General features: G+C 42.2%; 1 protein-coding gene across 2 annotated transcripts in view; it reads right to left on the bottom strand.

Moving 5' to 3' along the window:
- Positions 1-20,228, bottom strand: part of si:dkey-49n23.1 (semaphorin-3D) — a 61,946-nt gene that overhangs the window by 30,933 nt on the left and 10,785 nt on the right. For both annotated transcript variants that reach the window (XM_063911025.1, XM_063911024.1), the window contains exon 2: positions 5,117-5,355. In XM_063911025.1, coding sequence (XP_063767095.1) covers positions 5,117-5,285 — 169 coding nt within the window. In that variant the 5' untranslated portion in view covers positions 5,286-5,355. The remainder of the gene's footprint in view (positions 1-5,116; positions 5,356-20,228) is intronic.

Consider the following 20,228-nt stretch of genomic DNA (forward strand, 5'->3'; position numbering starts at 1 on the left):
TATAGAAACTCAGGATCCTGACGGTGGTTTAACTCGCCTTGAGACCCAGACGGGAGGAGACACACATATAGAGTATCAGAACTACTGGAGAGGATTCAGAGGACATTATGAGACGGTGTGCCGGGGTCAAGGGTCAAGGGCGGAGAGGGACACCAGACACACTGACTAGTTGTTTGCTTCTCTTTTGGTTATTTTGAGGTGGTTTTGCCCACTTTGATAATTATTTCGTGTGTCTTGAGTCTCCTTCGGTTCATCTTGAACCTCTTTGTACTTGTTTTATGTAATTTCTGTTCCTGTTTGGCGTCTCGTTGTGGTTGTTTATCCTTTCCAGCACTTGTGTTTTTCACTTGTATGGTGACGTTGAGTCCCTTTGTGTCTCTATGGTCGTTTTTCTCTTTGTACTTCTTTTGGATATTTGTGGTAACCTTTGTTTCACTGTATATTTCTTTAGCCTCTTTTCTGTTCATGTTTGGGTCTCTTTTTGGTTATTTTGTGGTTGTTTTGCCCATTTTTATAATTATGTTGTCTGTCTTTAGTCTCCTTTTTCCAGTTGTTCCATGTGTGTGGTATCCATTGTTTCACTAAAGCTGTTGAGCCTTTTTTCTGGACCTTTTGTGTAGTTTTCTTTTACACATTTTGCATATTTTTGTGTCTCTTTTTCTCTTTTAGTGTCACTTTGAGTCCCTTATTGTCACTTTGAGTCCCTTAGTGTCACTTTTAGTCCCTTATTGTCACTTTGAGTCCCTTAGTGTCACTTTGAGTCCCTTAGTGTCACTTTCTGGTTGTTTTGCCCATTATTATAACAATGTTGTGTGTCTTTAGTCTCTTTTCGGGTCGGTTTGCGTCTCTTTCTTCCTCAGTTTGAGTCTTTTGTTATCGTTTTGTCTCTTTGAGGTATTTTTGTTTTACTATATGATCATTTTGTGTCTTTCCTTGTATATGTGTGTCCCTTTGTGTTTGCTTTGACCCTTCCTATAATGATGTTGTGTCTCTGCAGTTTATACATCATCTTCTAGTTGTTTATCTTGATGTATAAAAGTTGGCCATGTGTCTCTTTAGGGTAATAATGTGTGGATGCAAACACACACACACACACACACACACACAAGTCAGGTTCGAGGCTAACAGAGTGTGTCTCCCTGCAGGAAGAGGGCCGGTCTCTCTGGATTCCTGCACGGGTCACACACTGGGTCACCTGTGACGCACACACCCTCTCCTGTGTGTGTGTGTGTGTGTGTGTGTGTGTGTGTGTGTGTGTGTAGGAGTGTGTGCATTGCCCCTGAAGCTGCTGTCTGAGTATCTGCCTTATAAAACATTAATAGTCTCTCTAACGTCGATCCTGCAGCTACGAACACAGCGAGAGGATCTGGAACTGCTTCATTAACTGCTTCACTTTACTGCCACTGGGCTGCTACTGTTGATCACACACACACACACACACACACACACACACACACACACACACACACACACACACACACACACACACACACACACACACACACACACACACACACACACACACACACACACACACACACACACACACGCAAACACTTCTTCAACATCCACAAAGCTTTACATAACACCCCCGAAAGAGAGGTTATGCTTTTTACGGGGGCTGTCCCTCTCCTGTAGTGTGTTCTAGTGGTTTTAGTGCATGTAAATGGTCTGCAGAGGCTCAAATCCCTGTGTTCCCTCCAGAGAGTCCTAACACAATGAATTCCTCCAAAGCGTCATCGTTCCCGGGGCTTTTCTCTCCCTTTGTTGCTGTTTTTGGTCTCCTGAGCTGCTAACTCCTCCACTGTGATCTCCTGTAACTGAGACGGTCCTGCTGGGAGCTGTAATCAGTGTGGAAGGATTTCAGGGACTGTAATATTTTCTGTGTGACAAATGAGTTTCTATCTCACGCTCGCAATCAGCTGAAGGAGCTTGAATGTCATGATGTGATGTCAATGTGAAAAAATCCTTTCTATAGAGCCGATGTCATCGCTACAGAGGCCAGGGAGATGTGTTAACAGAGTAGGAAACGTGGACATGTAGACGTTTTCCAAACCAAAGGATCATAATCACCTTCCATGCTACAGATTTGATCGTGCTCGGTCTCATTTTTCTGGTCGTTTTGTCTCTCGTGGTTGTTCACGCCTTTCAGTACTGATGATGTTCTCTTTAATGGTCCCTTGGTGTCCCTTCATGGATCTTTTGCCCAGTTGTATAATTATTCTGTATGTCTTTAGCCTCTTCTCTGGTCGTTTTGTGCCTCTCTCTAGTCGTCGAGGCCTTTCAAGGCTTATGTATTTCTCTTTAATGGTTACTTTGTGACACGTCTTGGTTGTGTTGCCCATTATCATTAGTACTTTACTTCTTTTTATACCTGTTTTGCATCTGTTTGTGCTCTTTCTGCCTTTCTGCATGGTTTTGGTATCTTTGTGTATTCATTTTGTGTCTGTGTGGTTTGTTAGGGTACTTCGTGTCCCCTTTGGGATACACTAAGGTTGTATTGCCCATTTGTTTTAGTATTTTACTTAGTTTTGTACTAATAATACAACGTAGAAGAACTTGGACATTTAGACATTTTCTAAACCAAAGGATCATAACTATCTTTAATGCTACAGATGTTATTATATTAGAAAAGGTACTGTGTCTAAACCCAGCACTAAACTGTACTGTTTCGGCCATATCTTTTGAAAAATATTCAACGGTGGTTATTTGCCGAATGACTTCCTTCCTCCTCTAACTCAAAATGACATTTAAACTCCCAGGAGTTTATAGAAGGCTCCTTTTCCTCACATTGTCTCACTAACAACTATGTCTGGAAACGTGTTTGACTTCCATAATCCGGACCCCGTCATCAGCAATCATCCCCCCCTCACTTTGGACACAAAAACAACACAGTCGCCGTTCAGTGCCTCCATTAATCCCTTCATTCAGAGGACGGCTCGCTCCACAAACATCGCACTGAGACACTGAGAGCAGCCGGCCGCAACTAATCTCTGCTGGAGAGGAAACACTTGTTGGCTTTACTGGTGGCACTGGTTGCCAAGAGGGAAGCAATCATTCGGAGAGAAGGAGTGTTAGAGTGACTGGAAGAGGCCAAGACTGCTCTGCTGGTTAGAGTGTGTGTGCTGGGCTCTGATGGTGGGAATGTTGTCCCTTTTAGTCGGGATGAGAATTAAGGTTTCATGAGGACTTTTTCCAAGACTCTGCTTACAGTATTATCCAGCCCAACATTGAAAACATGTTTTGTGTGCTTTATATTTAGAACTTACTGTTTAGTTTTTATAATGTTTCATATTTGTATATGTAGCATTTTTTATGTTCATTTAAAAATGATTTATGATCAAAAATATACTATTGTTATTATTAGAATTATTATATATATATTTGTTATCATAAATATAATAGTTTTTATTATTATTATTAATATTATATTATTATTATTATTAATATAATTAATAATAATAATATTATATTATTATTAATTATATTAATAATAATATAATTAATAATAATATAATATTATTATTATTATTATTATCTATTTAGTCAGACACGCACTTACTTTTGGCAGCCAAATTCACGCACAATGTCTTAACATCTTACACACACACACACACACACACACACACACACACACACACACTCCATGATATTTGTGTGGATTTTTTTGAAGCAGACATGAAGACGTAGCTGTCGTCGTGTTTCTCTTCACTTTGGAGTTTTATCACGTAGACGTGACTTCACTGATCTTTATGAGATCAAAAATCCTCCGCTGGGAAAACCTTTAACTGGATACAGACAGCAGGGAAACCATCCAACACCTTCAGTCACTTAATCCAGCTTTTATCTTTATTGCTTTGGGATGATAGGAACTGATCCGATAAGTAAGAAAGGAAGTAAAAGTATGACGGTTTCTTGAAATACTCAAAGAAAGACAGCGCTGCTTTCTCTCTCTGCTGTAAAAACTCTCAAAGCTGAGCACAAGCAGCTTCACGGTTTAACGACCAAAATTGAATCTTAAAAACACCATTTATTCTGAATTCTTGTGTGTTTAAGCAAAAGCTCAGAGGAAAACTATGACGGATAACGTTCATGATTAATGTGGATGTCCAAATGGGGCGCTGAACATATAAATTAGCCATAAAGTGTTTGAATAGGTGACGCTACAGACATTAAAAACACATTAACTGGAGACAGAAACATCTTACTTAATCCGTCTTAGTCAGTGGGATGGATTTGTACTAATATGGACCCTAAGAAAGCACTGAGACACTGCTAAGCTATAAAAACAGTTTTGTCTATGGTCATTACCTCCCTACTTTATCAAAAACTGCACTGAAAAAGTTAAAATTCTGCAAAAAAAAAGCGTCCGAAAGTTTCTGAAGTCTGATTTGAAAAAAAAAGTTATAATTCTGTAGAAAAGTCATGTGACCGTGCTGTAGTTCCTTTATAGCCCAACATTAGCCGCCTTTAGCTTAGCGGTGGAGACGTGAAGTCATGTGACCGTGCTGTAGTTCCTTTATAGCCCAACATTAGCCTCCTTTAGCTTAGCGGTGGTGACGTGAAGTCATGTGACCGTGCTGTAGTTCCTTTATAGCCCAACATTAGCCGCCTTTAGCTTAGCGGTGGTGACGTGAAGTCATGTGACCGTGCTGTAGTTCCTTTATAGCCCAACATTAGCCTCCTTTAGCTTAGCGGTGGTGAGGTGAAGTCATGTGACCGTGCTGTAGTTCCTTTATAGCCCAACATTAGCCTCCTTTAGCTTAGCGGTGGAGACGTGAAGTCATGTGACCGTGCTGTAGTTCCTTTATAGCCCAACATTAGCCTCCTTTAGCTTAGCGGTGGTGAGGTGAAGTCATGTGACCGTGCTGTAGTTCCTTTATAGCCCAACATTAGCCTCCTTTAGCTTAGCGGTGGTGAGGTGAAGTCATGTGACCGTGCTGTAGTTCCTTTATAGCCCAACATTAGCTTGTTACGTCAGAGATCACAAAGTGGTTTAACATGTGGAGATTTTCTGCTGAACTAAACCTGAAGAAATCCCATTGGGCGAGGGAGGTGCTGCCCTCAGAAAAATGATGAAGAAAGAGGAGTAAATACTTTGCTTTCCGTTTCTTACCTGAGTGTGACAGCTGCAGCCGGGGCCCGGTTTGTCTCCAGGTCTTGGGGTCTTCAGGGAGTCTGGTTTCTACTGGCTGAAACCACAGCAGTGGGAGGAGAACCAGCATCAGGATCTGCAGAAACTTCACCCCCCCGACTCCTCCTGCTGCCTGCAGGAGCACCATCATCTCTGACTGATCTTCACCGAGGTGCAGAGATAAACCGAAGAAGGCCGAACACACTCTTCACATCAGATCACTGCGGGGGGAGAGAGAGAACACACACTGATTTCATGTTTAATCACACACACAGATCCATGCTAGCTAACGCCCCACTGGATCCATCTCTGCATGTGCAGATACTGGTGTGTGTTGTTCACTATCAAAGCACGCCCCTTCATCCTTTTTAGTGTTTACTAAAGTTGTTGCTGTCAACAGAGTTTATTTTAACAACTGCAAGAAGAAAAATACCTGACAGAGAAAAGACATGTGAGCAAGCTAGCTACAAAGCTAACCCTTTTTATCAGGAGCAAAGGATCAAAGGTCGCTGTGTGGGGTTTTGGTTGAGTCCCCTTGTGTTTGTATTGTGTTGCTTTGTGGATCCTTGTTGTGTTGAGTTTCTTTCGTGTCGTTTTGCGTCTTAATTTGGAAGTGTTGCATCACCTTTTGATGTCTTTTGGGGTGTTTTCTGTCCTCCTAAAGTAGTTTTACTGTGTCCCTTTGTGGTCATTTTACTTATATTTGATTTACTATTCAACAGGAAATGATAACAGCCACGTCAAACAGAGACTCTTCCCCTGCGTGTCATTCATTAAATCTGTACATCAATCCCGCTGTGTAGACAAGAACTGTAAAAATGTTTTCAATGCCCCTCTAAGTTCTTCTTTCCTCCACTGTAACTGAAATGATTCCAGGAGGCAGAGTGATATCTTCAGCAGAAACAGAGCGGGTTATCAGGTGATAAAGGACCGTGATCCATCATGGCGTCTGCCTGGATTACATCTTGTCAGCAGGGTTTAAAAACTCAACAGGTTTAAAGACGGTGCAGAGAGGAAACACTCACACACACACACACACACACACACACACACACACACACACACACACACACACACACACACACACACACACACACACACACACACACACACACACACACACACACACACACACACACACACACACACACACACACACACACACACACACACACACACACACACACACACTACATGTAAGCATTTTCCAGAAGTGTAATTGCATCTACGCTGTCTTTGCAGGAAATCAATGATGACTTTTAATCCCTTAATGTTCCTGAGAAACTCCAAACATCTGTGGATGCGTCACAACTTAATCACAGACCCCAGGATCCTGCACCTCTCATCCACTAGCCCCTGGGTGAGACCCTTTCAAAATAAAAGCATTCCTCTGTAATTACTTTCATATCATAAACAGTTGTTGTTTGTTTGGGATTGCGACCACGATTCTATATGGTGTGTGTGTGTGTGTGTGTGTGTGTGTGTGTGTGTGTGTGTGTGTGTGTGTGTGTGTGTGTGTGTGTGTGTGTGTGTGTGGTGAAGAGTTATTGACAGTAAATAAACACAGTGTTCTAGAATCTAAACAAGAGTACACATGTCTCTTAAAACAGAAAATCCAGGAGACAGAGAGAAGGGTTTTGTCTTGTTTTTGGGGAAACAACAAATTACACAATGTTTAAAAGTAAACAGCCAACAATTAAACAAACAACAACACATTCCTGAGGCCAAATCAAACTGTAAACACTAATGATTCAGTGCTGTATGTTTGACGTCATCATTTTTCAGTTGTGTTTAACACTTGACTCGAGGAAACCATCTCCTCAGACCTGTCCACACAGAGACAGACAACCGGTGTGTGTGTGTGTGTGTGTGTGTGTGTGTGTGTGTGTGTGTGTGTGTGTGTGTGTGTGTGTGTGTGTGTGTGTGTGTGTGTGTGTGTGTGTGTGTGTGTGTGTGTTGACAGGACGTTTTAAATAGATCCTTGGAGGAAACTCATCGTTTGCTTCCTCTGTTTGATTTAAACACACAACTGATTTAGTAACAACTACACAAACACTTATAGAAAGTATCCCCACACACACACACACACACACACACACCAGGTCGTCTGCAGGTCACAGCGGGAGGTGATGACATCATTCTCTTGTTATTAGAGTATTAAAACAGTGATGTCATTAGCACTGCTTTACTCTTTATATAAAACCATAACTAGTCCTAAAGAGAGGAGGTGGTTCCTACCATCAGTCGGTAGGAGGATCTTAAAGAGGCCCTATCATGCTTTCCGTAGTGTGTTCTATAGGTTTTAGTGCATGTAAATGGTCTGCAGAAGCTAAAATCCCTGTGCTCCCACCAGAGGGAGTTCCTCTCCCACTCACTTTGAGTCACAACTGGATTCCATTGTAACTATTGTGAAGCTGAAATGAATAACGCTGCCGTCTCTCGCAGGGAAAAGGCAGGAAGATGATGGAGTATTATTTCTGAGAGAATGGCAGGAAATGTGTACGGCGTCCCAGCAGCGATTTGTCACCGTTGTTTCACCTTCGACACAAAACAGCATCTTTGCTTCTGGGAAACCAACAATGTCACAGCTGCAGATTCTGTTAGGGCCCATTGTTTGTTTCCCACAAGTAAACAAACACCTCATGAGAAGCAGCAATGATCCTAGCATGATGGCACTGGTGGAATGAATAGTAAGTAGTAAGATCAAGTATATTTACTCAAGTGCTGTACTTAGAAATTCAGGTACTTCAATTGAGCCTTATACTAACCCCTATATTTTGGGGGGGGGGGGTGTTGCACCTCACGCACTTATTTTACAGAGTTAGTTACTCTCTCCTTTGCAGATTCATGTTTTTTTAAATGAAATATATAAAATTTTACTGGAAATATAATAATGTTGTGTAAATAACATTATTATATTTTATTCATTTATTTTGTCTTTCTTATTTTTACTGAGTGGGTTATCTGTTGTGAACATTTGTATGATTATGATCATTATATCATTATTATAATTATTATCATTATTATTATTATATTTATTATTATTATTATCATTATTATTATTATTATTATTATAATAATAATAATAATAATTATTATTATTATTATTATTATTATAATAATAATTATAATAATAATGATAATAATTATTATCATCATTATTATTATTATTATTATTATAATAATTATTATAATAATAATGATAATAATTATTATCATCATTATTATTATAAGCTTCTTAGCACCAATAAATATACAGTTATGCAAACATTTAATACGTGTTTCTCTGAAATGGGCCATTGAACATACTGTAAAGGGTGCTGGTGTATTTTGACTCTTCAGTATTTCTAATTCTAGCTTTTCCTTTTTCTTCCAAGCTAATTCAAACTCTAATATCTTTCCTCATACGGTTTTTTACACAGAGAGAAATGGATGACATTGTTAAGGGAATGGTTCCCATGCCTATCAGCTGGACACATCTCCACTTCCTGTTCCTGTTGCACTATGGGGGATAAAAAACGAGTCAACAGAACCAGCCGCGTCACTTCCACATCTGGACCACCATCATTCACACGGTTAAGGCACTGAGGAACGGCTGGCTTATTGTTCCCTGTGTTTCTAATGTAGACGTATGGACAGGAGCAGGGAGAGACATACAGAGGAGGAGAGAGGATAAATACTGTCTCACTGACCCTCTAATCCACATCATCCCTCCTGAAATAGACTGTTTCTGCCCTGAAACGGCCACTCTTAGTGCAGAGCTTCCTGTGTTAGTGAAGAGGAACCATTGTTTAAAATAGGAATGAATTAGAAGTCTAAAATGGACTTTCTAAATATGGAAAATATTGACATTACAAGCTTCAACGACAAGGGAAGGGTTGGGGGAACCGTGGAACTACAGCACGGTCACATGACTTCACCACCGCTAAGCTAAAGGAGGCTAATATTGGGCTATAAAGGAACTACAGCACGGTCACATGACTTCACGTCTCCACCGCTAAGCTAAAGGAGGCTAATGTTGGGCTATAGAGGAACTACAGCACGGTCACATGACTTCACGTCACCCCCGCTAAGCTAAAGGAGGCTAATGTTGGGCTATAGAGGAACTACAGCACGGTCACATGACTTCACGTCACCCCCGCTAAGCTAAAGGAGGCTAATGTTGGGCTATAAAGGAACTACAGCACGGTCACATGACTTCACCTCACCACCGCTAAGCTAAAGGAGGCTAATGTTGGGCTATAGAGGAACTACAGCACGGTCACATGACTTCACGTCACCACCGCTAAGCTAAAGGAGGCTAATGTTGGGCTATAAAGGAACTACAGCACGGTCACATGACTTCAGGTCACCACCGCTAAGCTAAAGGAGGCTATTGTTGGGCTATAAAGGAACTACAGCACGGTCACATGACTTCACGTCTCCACCGCTAAGCTAAAGGAGGCTATTGTTGGGCTATAAAGGAACTACAGCACGGTCACATGACTTCAGGTCACCACCGCTAAGCTAAAGGAGGCTATTGTTGGGCTATAAGGAACTACAGCACGGTCACATGACTTCACGTCTCCACCGCTAAGCTAAAGGAGGCTAATGTTGGGCTATAAAGGAACTACAGCACGGTCACATGACTTCACGTCACCACCGCTAAGCTAAAGGAGGCTATTGTTGGGCTATAAAGGAACTACAGCACGGTCACATGACTTCACCACCGCTAAGCTAAAGGAGGCTAATGTTGGGCTATAAAGGAACTACAGCACGGTCACATGACTTCACCACCGCTAAGCTAAAGGAGGCTAATGTTGGGCTATAAAGGAACTACAGCACGGTCACATGACTTCACATCACCCCCGCTAAGCTAAAGGAGGCTAATGTTGGGCTATAAAGGAACTATAGCACGGTCACATGACTTCACATCACCCCCGCTAAGCTAAAGCTCTTCACTATTCATTGTCTTTGTTTCCTCTCCACCTTCCTGTACACTTTTGACCCGCCTTGTTGAATCAGAAACTCTGAATAGTTGAGATGTTTTCTCTGACCCCCGTCTCCGTGGAGAATCAAACCCAGCGTCTCTCACTGGTTAGACTGGGTTTACAGGAGGAGAGGCAGAAAGCTCATTAAACTGCCGGTTGACTTATATCTGTGATCCTTCTTCTACCTTTCCTCTCTTATCATACCTTCATGTTTTAGCCTTCCCTCATCTTTCTCCTCCTCTCCACTCTATATTTGTTTTATTTAATCTTCTCCCCCTCCCTCCCGTATCTCTGTGATATATAACATTTCTCTGTGAGGAAATGACAGCTTTACAACTTCTCTCTGGCAGCTCTTTAATCCTCGGCATGATTGATTAACTCCTCTGATCCCGCCTGTCATCTTATTACTTCAACCCTAAAGTTAAATATTCATCTAGTCCCTGATCGAATCATTTCATCCCGTCTTCAGATGCTTATTAAATTACTCAACGAGACCAAACGTCCACGTTTTCCCAGGCCTTTCTTCACCTGCCATATAAGTCACAAAATATTTCACAAAGACTCAATCAGAACTTTCAACAGTAAAACTGTAGAAATGTCACATATACAAATACAATTATCCACTCAGTTTGCTTTATTTGTATTCAGCAGTCCTTCTCCTTTCTTTCTCTTCTTCTTCTCTGTTAAGTGTTTATTTTACTTTAGAGTACTGGAGTGTGGAACAAGACCCATTGAGACTGAATCTGTGTTGTGATGCTGTTGCTTTGGTCTGGATCTGTGAGCTAACCCCGCCCCGTTCATTTGAAAATAAGAAATGGAAAGAGCTGTGAAATAAATGTGGGGTTATGAAATAAAAGTCCCTTGAAATAAATAAATGGGTATTTAAATTTGCATTTATATTTATTGGATCTTTATTCATTTCAGAATTTATTTCATAACCATATGTATTTATGTATTTTGGCTTAAAAGGCATTCCATAAATAAAACCCAATTTTTCTGCACAATGAGTACTTTTTACTTTTGGTACTTTAAGTATATGTGGATGCGAATACTTTGAGTAAGGATTAATCTGGAGAATAATCTGCAGATGTTGAACATTATTGTTGGTTCACGGGATGATAACTCATCAGTCTTTCCACGTAAAACCTTTGGCAACATTAAAACACGTTGGATATTCTCGGACCTGCTTCTTCAGGAGGAGGGATACACACTGAAGTGTTCAGCTGGATGTAAACGATAAAAGAGGCAGTAAATCTCGAGACGTTTGTTCTCCTATGCAACCGTTCTTGTTGCCAAACTCCAGTGACGAGTCGAGGCGAAACACAGATGTGCAGCTCACCAACAGTCTGTAGGAATCACACATCTTCCTGTTCTCCGTACAGTTTGCTGGCATTATCCGGATTATCACAAAGTAAACTACTTGAAAACAAATGACCAAGATTTCCTGCTTCATTCATTTTTAATAGGTCTCTGTTTCCCCCCTGGACTTTACCTACAAGAGGTCACTTTAAAAGACTCGTGCTGACCAGTAAGAGACCCAAACAGACGTCAACATAAACTGACCAAAACAACTACACATTTCCTCTCGACACAAAAACAGGTACTACAAATGAGCACAAGGACAAACAAAAATAAACAAAGTAAAATAAAACCTATTTTAAACTAAAGCATGACGTCCATTTTATGTTCTAAAACATTGTTAAAGTGTCCTTTATCTCCTCCGTCTTGATGTATACGTGTGGATTCCTCCAGAGAGATGACGCAACCAAAGCCCTGCAGAGTGTACCTGAAGCAGGAAGTGACCTCATGTCCTCACAGGGAGCAGTGAAGTGCTTCAGGTAACAGTGTTTCCCGAACATATGGACACATTTGGCTCCGGTGCGGAGACCGTGTGAAACTGGAGGAGCGCTGGGACGCCTATAAACCCAGCGCTATCTGCAGTGAGTGCAACCTGCGTCAGTCATCGTAAATATGAACTACCTAGCTTTTCTTTCTCTGGGGGGGAAGTAATACTGCATTCCTGATTCAGATTCAAACGCATAAAAAGGTCATTTGGATGGAAATCTGCGGCAGGAATAGAAATATTGCTCAGGGACACCTCAGGGCACTTGGTCTTTCCGGGACTTGAACTGGTGACCTTCCGGTTCCCAAGCCAAGTCCTTACAGATTTTGTCACCACCACCCTGCCAAACTGGCCAATCACAACCAAGTATACAACTTAGCCATGTGACAAAGCTCACCGTTGTTACTGTTCAATTCATCATGGAGCTTTTGCTTATCTAGGGAGGAAATGAAACTCCAAAATCTCCCTTTATTACAATGGAGTCTGGGGGGGGGGGGGGCGGGGGGGTGAATGATACAGGATATTATTAGATTTAAATTATCCACTGGAAAACATCCAACACAAAAGAGACCATTTGTTGCATGAATATGAAACTATGCTCAACTTTTCTGTGTATCCGTAATCTTCACTGTATTCCCGTTGCTTCCCGAGGTTACGGGAGTCGATCCTCCGGTTCATTCCACAAAACGTGACTTCAGACTCTCCACAGGAAAACCACATTCTTGAATCCAGGACAAAAGTCTGAGTGATGGAGACATTTTCCAAAGTTTCATCCAGGAAGGAAAACATTGAGACATGTTCCTCTGTTTTTCAGACATCTTTAAAGAGTCCTCTCCTGCTGATGTTCAGGTGTATATCAGTATGTAGCGTCTCTACTTTAAAGAGTCCTCTCCTGCTGATGTTCAGGTGTATATCAGTATGTAGAGTCTCTACTTTAAAGAGTCCTCTCCTGCTGATGTTCAGGTGTATATCAGTATGTAGTGTCTCTACTTTAAAGAGTCCTCTCCTGCTGATGTTCAGGTGTATATCAGTATGTAGAGTCTCTACTTTAAAGAGTCCTCTCCTGCTGATGTTCAGGTGTATATCAGTATGTAGAGTCTCTACTTTAAAGAGTCCTCTCCTGCTGATGTTCAGGTGTATATCAGTATGTAGTGTCTCTACTTTAAAGAGTCCTCTCCTGCTGATGTTCAGGTGTATATCAGTATGTAGTGTCTCTACTTTAAAGAGTCCTCTCCTGCTGATGTTCAGGTGTATATCAGTATGTAGAGTCTCTACTTTAAAGAGTCCTCTCCTGCTGATGTTCAGGTGTGTATCAGTATGTAGTGTCTCTACTTTAAAGAGTCCTCTCCTGCTGATGTTCAGGTGTATATCAGTATGTAGAGTCTCTACTTTAAAGAGTCCTCTCCTGCTGATGTTCAGGTGTATATCAGTATGTAGAGTCTCTACTTTAAAGAGTCCTCTCCTGCTGATGTTCAGGTGTATATCAGTATGTAGAGTCTCTACTTTAAAGAGTCCTCTCCTGCTGATGTTCAGGTGTATATCAGTATGTAGAGTCTCTACTTTAAAGAGTCCTCTCCTGCTGATGTTCAGGTGTGTATCAGTATGTAGTGTCTCTACTTTAAAGAGTCCTCTCCTGCTGATGTTCAGGTGTATATCAGTATGTAGAGTCTCTACTTTAAAGAGTCCTCTCCTGCTGATGTTCAGGTGTATATCAGTATGTAGTGTCTCTACTTTAAAGAGTCCTCTCCTGCTGATGTTCAGGTGTATATCAGTATGTAGTGTCTCTACTTTAAAGAGTCCTCTCCTGCTGGTGTTCAGGTGTATATCAGTATGTAGAGTCTCTACTTTAAAGAGTCCTCTCCTGCTGATGTTCAGGTGTATATCAGTATGTAGTGTCTCTACTTTAAAGAGTCCTCTCCTGCTGATGTTCAGGTGTATATCAGTATGTAGAGTCTCTACTTTAAAGAGTCCTCTCCTGCTGATGTTCAGGTGTATATCAGTATGTAGTGTCTCTACTTTAAAGAGTACTGTTTCCAGTCATGATTAAAGACTGTCTGCTTTTCATTCTTTGTTTCGGTGCAAAAGCAGATGTAGATCCACATGGATGATGTGTGAGGATTACTCATGTTTCAGGTTCAGTGTTGAATCTAACTTTAGTTTTCTGATAATACAAAGCTCCATCCTGAGGCCTCTTTCTGTTTTATCTTTTGGCTGCCAATCACAAACATATTAATCCCACATGGAGTAATAACTACTGTACATGCTAAGGTGATTAATGTGAGCCAGAGTAAAACCAGAACATGGATTCTGTTTCAAGAGATCAGAAAAACTCTCCGTCTGGATCCAATTGCATTTTGGCTCACGTCTTCAGGAGTTCGGATACCAGGTTTGCCTTTAGCGTGAAGTATTAACTACTTCTGTTGGTCATGAATTGAGGAGGGAGAGATCTGTAACAGCAGATGATGTGCGGGGATATGTTGACATAAAATACGTCAGTAAATACCTCACTGGTAAATTTAAATACTGCGGTTGCTAACAAGCTAAATGAGACGACTAAACGTCATCACGCCAAACATTAGCCACCTTTAGCTTAGCGGTGGTGAGGTGAAGTCATGTGACCGTGCTGTAGTTCCTTTATAGCCCAACATTAGCCTCCTTTAGCTTAGCGGTGGTGAGGTGAAGTCATGTGACCGTGCTGTAGTTCCTTTATAGCCCAACATTAGCCTCCTTTAGCTTAGCGGTGGTGAGGTGAAGTCATGTGACCGTGCTGTAGTTCCTTTATAGCCTAATGTTTGCTTTTTATTTCAGAAATTGTTGTTAATATTTGGAGATTATATTATTACATAACCAGTGGAAAATCCCATTGGACCAGGGAGATGCTGCCTTCAGGTTCCAACACAGAAACAGGACGTCCCTGCAGCACATGTTCATGTCCGAACATCAACCCTTCACCTCGTCACACACCACTGATCTGCAGAAACACGTTCAGCTTCATTATTCCACAGTTCATAAAAGCGTCTGACGCTGCTTTTATTTCCAGATGAAAGACTTCCCGGTTCAGTGAGAGCCGCACCGAAGAGAAGCTCTGGTTTTTCCAGAGAAGACCAGAGTCAAGATAAACAAACAGCGATTTGGGAAATGAGCACAAGAAGAGAGTATCTTCCCAGCATTTCTCTCTCTCTCTGTCTATCTGTTTCTGGAGGAAACATCTCCTCTCTCTCTCTGGGGGATTCTGGGAAGAGGAAGCCGTCATCAGACACTTCCAGATGGAAAGAGAAGAAGAGGAAACGGGCCTCTGGAGTCTTACACAACTCACATTTCCTTTAACTTAGTCATACTCTTACGCTGTGTAAAAACAAGCACCTGCAGCCTGTTAGTAGAATCGGAGGATGAAATATTACTCACATACATGCACACAGCAGAGCACACACAGTGAAATGTGTCCTCTGCATTTAACCCATCCTAGTGCTGGGAGCAGTGGGCAGCTATTGTGCAGCGCCCGGGGAGCAATGGGGAGGGGGGATTGGAGGTGTCCGGTGCCTTGCTCAAGGGCACCACAGCAGGGCCTAGGAGGTGAACTGGGACCTCTCCAGGTAGCAGTCCACCTTCCATATTTCAAGTCTGTTTGGGGACTTGAACCGGCAACCCTTTGATTCCCAGTCCCAGCCCCTACTGACTGAGCCCCTGCTGGACTGAAAAAAGAAGTTCTTTTATTAATCCCCGTGGGGAAATTCAAGAATTCTGCATTTGACCCATCCTGGTGTTAGGAGCAGTGGGCTGCCATATGTGCGGCACCCGGGGAGCAGTGTAAGGAACGGTGCCTTGAACTGGTGAGCTTCCAGTTCCCAGGCCAAGCCCCTAACCACTTTACCACCACCGCCTACACTGCTTTACACGATACCTGAGGAAGTCAAGGCGTACATTCGGCCTCAGTGAATGTTACTGAGAAACTCCTTTTGGGACGTAAGAGATGACGCAATACCAGGGTTTTCCCCGTCACATGTTAAAGTGCTGCCAGAAAACAATCACTCTGAGAGGGTTCAGTGAGGCCAGAGATATGGAGATGGGTCAGATGTATGGTCGGACGGCAGAGACAGCTCATTGTTGGAGAGGTGTGTGTGTGTGTGTGTGTGTGTGTGTGTGTGTGTGTGTGTGTGTGTGTGTGTGTGTGTGTGTGTGTGTGTTATGGTCACTGTCTGCAGTGATGGATGGCAGCTTTCATGTGTCTGCTGCCTTTGGGCTTTGGGGAAGGGTGGAGCAGCAGGAGACCTAACAAACTGCAGTCTGTGTGTGTGTGTGTGTGTGTGTGTGTGTGTGTGTGTGTATGTGTGTGTGTGTGTGTGTGTGTGTGTGTGTGTGTGTGTGTGTGTGTGTGTGTGTGTGTGTGTTTGTTTACTGTCGCCTTCTTTAGACTTCATCATTAAATGCAGATGTTTGTCGCAGCTCCACATCTGAAGACACAATTTTCTGCATCAGGGATTTATTAGTGACGAACAGGGACGGGGGGTTTGATGGTTTACTCAATAAGAAAAGAGCAAATAAAAATAAATAAATAAGAAAAACATAAATCAGTTAATCAGTTAAAGAAGTAATAAGAAAAGAGCAAATAAAAATATAAATAAAATGTCATATTTTAAATTATCAAAACTAAAAAGATGAATTTATTAATTAATTAAAAATATCAACAAAAGACTTCTTGTCTCCCAATTCTTTGTCCTTTTGATTATCTTTTCCAAACTTCGATTATCTTTTCTAAATGATCACTTTTTCCTATAAATCCAGACTCCTGTGCTTCGTTGTTTAGTATTATTATAAAATGAAATGAAAAGATGGATTGGGGAGCATAGCGGATTCTACGGATTCTGAATCGGTCAATACTTGCACCGTGCATTACTTTAAACAAGGTCAGAACAATTTAAGAACTCTGAGAATAAATTCAAAAGAACTTCTGAGGAAAGTTTTTGATCACAATTGCATTGAAGTTATTAACTCTCTAACTACTTCCCAAAAAGTCCATTTGACATATTTGAAAGATGAGTCTCATCTCATCTGCAGCCAGGTTTGAAATGATTCCCGTAATGTCTGAAGGATTCGTGTCTTTCAAGCTGCACAGAGACACTTAGAGACTGAGGGGAATTCTCCTTTCAAGCCCACACCGTGAATAGCTGAGAGATAAGTCAGAGCTGAGATATTGCACAAACACACAGGTCCACATGTTGGAATTCCAGTCAGTCTGGAGGGGGCTCTAAAGGCAGCGAAGGTGAGGAGGAACACATTTGAATTTACAGCTGCAGGAGATAAGGCTGTGATCTGGGTGATTTAAAGCAGAGGCATATTCCATATTTGAGAGCTGCAATAATTCCTGCCTTAACGACACACACACACACACACACACACACACACACACACACACACACACACACACACACACACACACACACACACACACACACACACACACACACACACACACACACACACACACACACACACACACACACACACACACACACACACACACACACACACACACACACACACACACACACACACACACACACACACACACGAGACAGAAAGTAGTCCCCCCTCATTAGGCGTCTCAGCGCAGTGAAAGCAGCATCTATTCACTGGATCTGCTGGGAACACTGGGAGCAGCCGAGCTAAAAAACAACCCACCAGCCAGGGAGCGGACCCCCCCGAATTCTCACAGACACACAAAGACGTGAAAGCGTGTGAAGCTTACATCTCAAACTTGTATCCCCTCGCTTTTCTCCGTCCTCATCTTCATCCCCCTCCTCTGCCTCTTCTCTGAAAGAGAGGCTTAAGTCCTCCTGACAGCTGTCACTCGGGGGGGGGGGGGGGACCCATCAGAAAACACACACTTCACTTAGAGACGCAGAAAACCAGCAGCTCAACGAGAAGCAGGAAACTGTCCCCCTTCCTTTAGGAGGAATCACTGACATCTTCATGGCAGAAACCAAATGTGAAGTTCATTTTTGCAGGCTGTCCCTGAAGGCAGCATCTCCCTGATTATCACAGACAATAATCCATGTGTCAATCAAACGTTTGGGACAGTGTAGTTCAGCAGGATGATCTCCACACATTAACCCCACTGTACGATCCCTGAAGTAGCAAGCGTTAGGCTTTAAAGGAGCTGCAGCACGGTCACGTGACTGTTCTCTCAGACTTTGGACTTTTTTCTGAAATTTTACTTTGTTGAGAATTTTCACTTTTTTTCAGACGTCCTTTTTTTTCAAAATTTGACTTTCTTTCTTGGAATTCTGACTTTTTCCAAAAATCGTGACAATTTTATTAGAATTTTGACATTTAAACTTTTGCCCGTCATTTATTTTCTTCTCAGAATTTTGGCTTTTTCCCTCGCCTTCTTTTTTCCCCAAGATCAGATTTCCCAGAATTGTTGCTTTTCTTACGAAATTTGGAAGGAGTTATTTCTTTTCTCAGAATGTAAACTTTTTCAGAATTTGTTCTCAGTCTTCTCTTTTTCTCATCTCGACTTTTATATTGGGAATTTATTTCCAAGGAATTTGGAAATACACACTGAGCTGTCACAAAAACACTGTTTACTGTACGCTATGCTAAGTACTGCTAGCAGGAAAACAACAATTTCATGAGCAGGAACACACACACACACACACACACACACACACACACACACACACACACACACACACACACACACACACACACACACACACACACACACACACACACACACACACACACACACACACACACACACACACACACACACACACACACACACACACACACACACACACACACAGTTTGACAATAGATGTGAGATCAGCTGGAATCCGGTCGATGTTTGAGAGAAGACAGCAGCTGAGGGAGACGCTCTTTAAACAGCTGTAATAAAAAAGCCACCTTTATTTCACGTTGAAGCGAGAACAAGTGTCTCAAACTCTGAAGCTTTTGTGTGTTTTTACTGCCTGACGTTAAACTCCAGCCGGCGGGTCGGGTTGGGTCTTTGATTTAAGGAGCGGGAAGCAAACAACGTTTCTCTGGAAACCCAAAGCATTCTGCGTCTGTCTTTAAAGTGCAAGTTCAAGTGGTTAAAGACAGGAAGTGTGAGTGTGTGTGTGTGTGTGTGTGTGTGTGTGTGTGTGTGTGTGTGTGTGTGTGTGTGTGTGTGTGTGTGTGTGTGATGAGGACACTTCAATGTCACTGTGCTTCTTCAGATAACTGAGTTTACTCGGCAGAAATATGTTTAAACTCGTCCTGTTTTCTTGGAAATGTGTTGTAACAGTAGCACAGTTATAGCGAGACTAAGACAAAATGTTTTATAAAACAGTAAAAATAAAGACATTGCAACACACACTAATGACACACACTAATGACACACACTAATGACACACACTAATGACACACACTCAGCCGTCATCTGGAAATCCTTCTGTTGATTCTCAATGACCTCCTAACGCTCCTCTGTGTCTGAGGGCTTCTCTGTGCTTTGGAAACAAACGCAGATAAACAGTTTTTAACATCAATTATTTGAACCACGTTTCCTTTGTCCCAGTGAGGGACGGGAGGCCGAGCTCTGGGACATGTGAAAATTAGGAAAACAAAAGGAGAGTTTTTATCCTTTTAGTTGGTAAACAAACAACTGTGTGTTTAGCTTCAGTGAGGGAGATCCCCACACACACACACACACACACACACACACACACACACACACACACACACACACACACACACACACACACACACACACACACACACACACACACACACACACACACACACACACACACACACACACACACACACACACACACACACACACACACAGTTTGACAATAGATGTGAGATCAGCTGGAATCCGGTCGATGTTTGAGAGAAGACAGCAGCTGAGGGAGACGCTCTTTAAACACACACACACACACACACACACACACACACACACACACACAGACACACAGACACACACATACACACACACACACACACACTCTGAACTGCTTCCTTGATCTTGTCTCTGTCTTTGAAGAGCCTCCAGACTCCTTCCTTTCTCTTCCTGTCTCTATTGCCAGAGAGGAGACAAATATTACGCTGGAGTCTGTCACACACACACACACACACACACACACACACACACACTCACGCAGATGTGTCGTCACAGTGAACATCTGTAGCGAGGCTGTGATGGAGGAGGTCAGCGAGATTCGTTATCGTCCAGAAATGACACGTTTTGTTCGAAATCTGCAGGAGAAAGCACGGAAAGCTAAGGACACCTTTC

The sequence above is a fragment of the Eleginops maclovinus genome, chromosome 20, assembly GCF_036324505.1.
Source record: "Eleginops maclovinus isolate JMC-PN-2008 ecotype Puerto Natales chromosome 20, JC_Emac_rtc_rv5, whole genome shotgun sequence".
Taxonomy (NCBI): domain Eukaryota; kingdom Metazoa; phylum Chordata; class Actinopteri; order Perciformes; family Eleginopidae; genus Eleginops; species Eleginops maclovinus.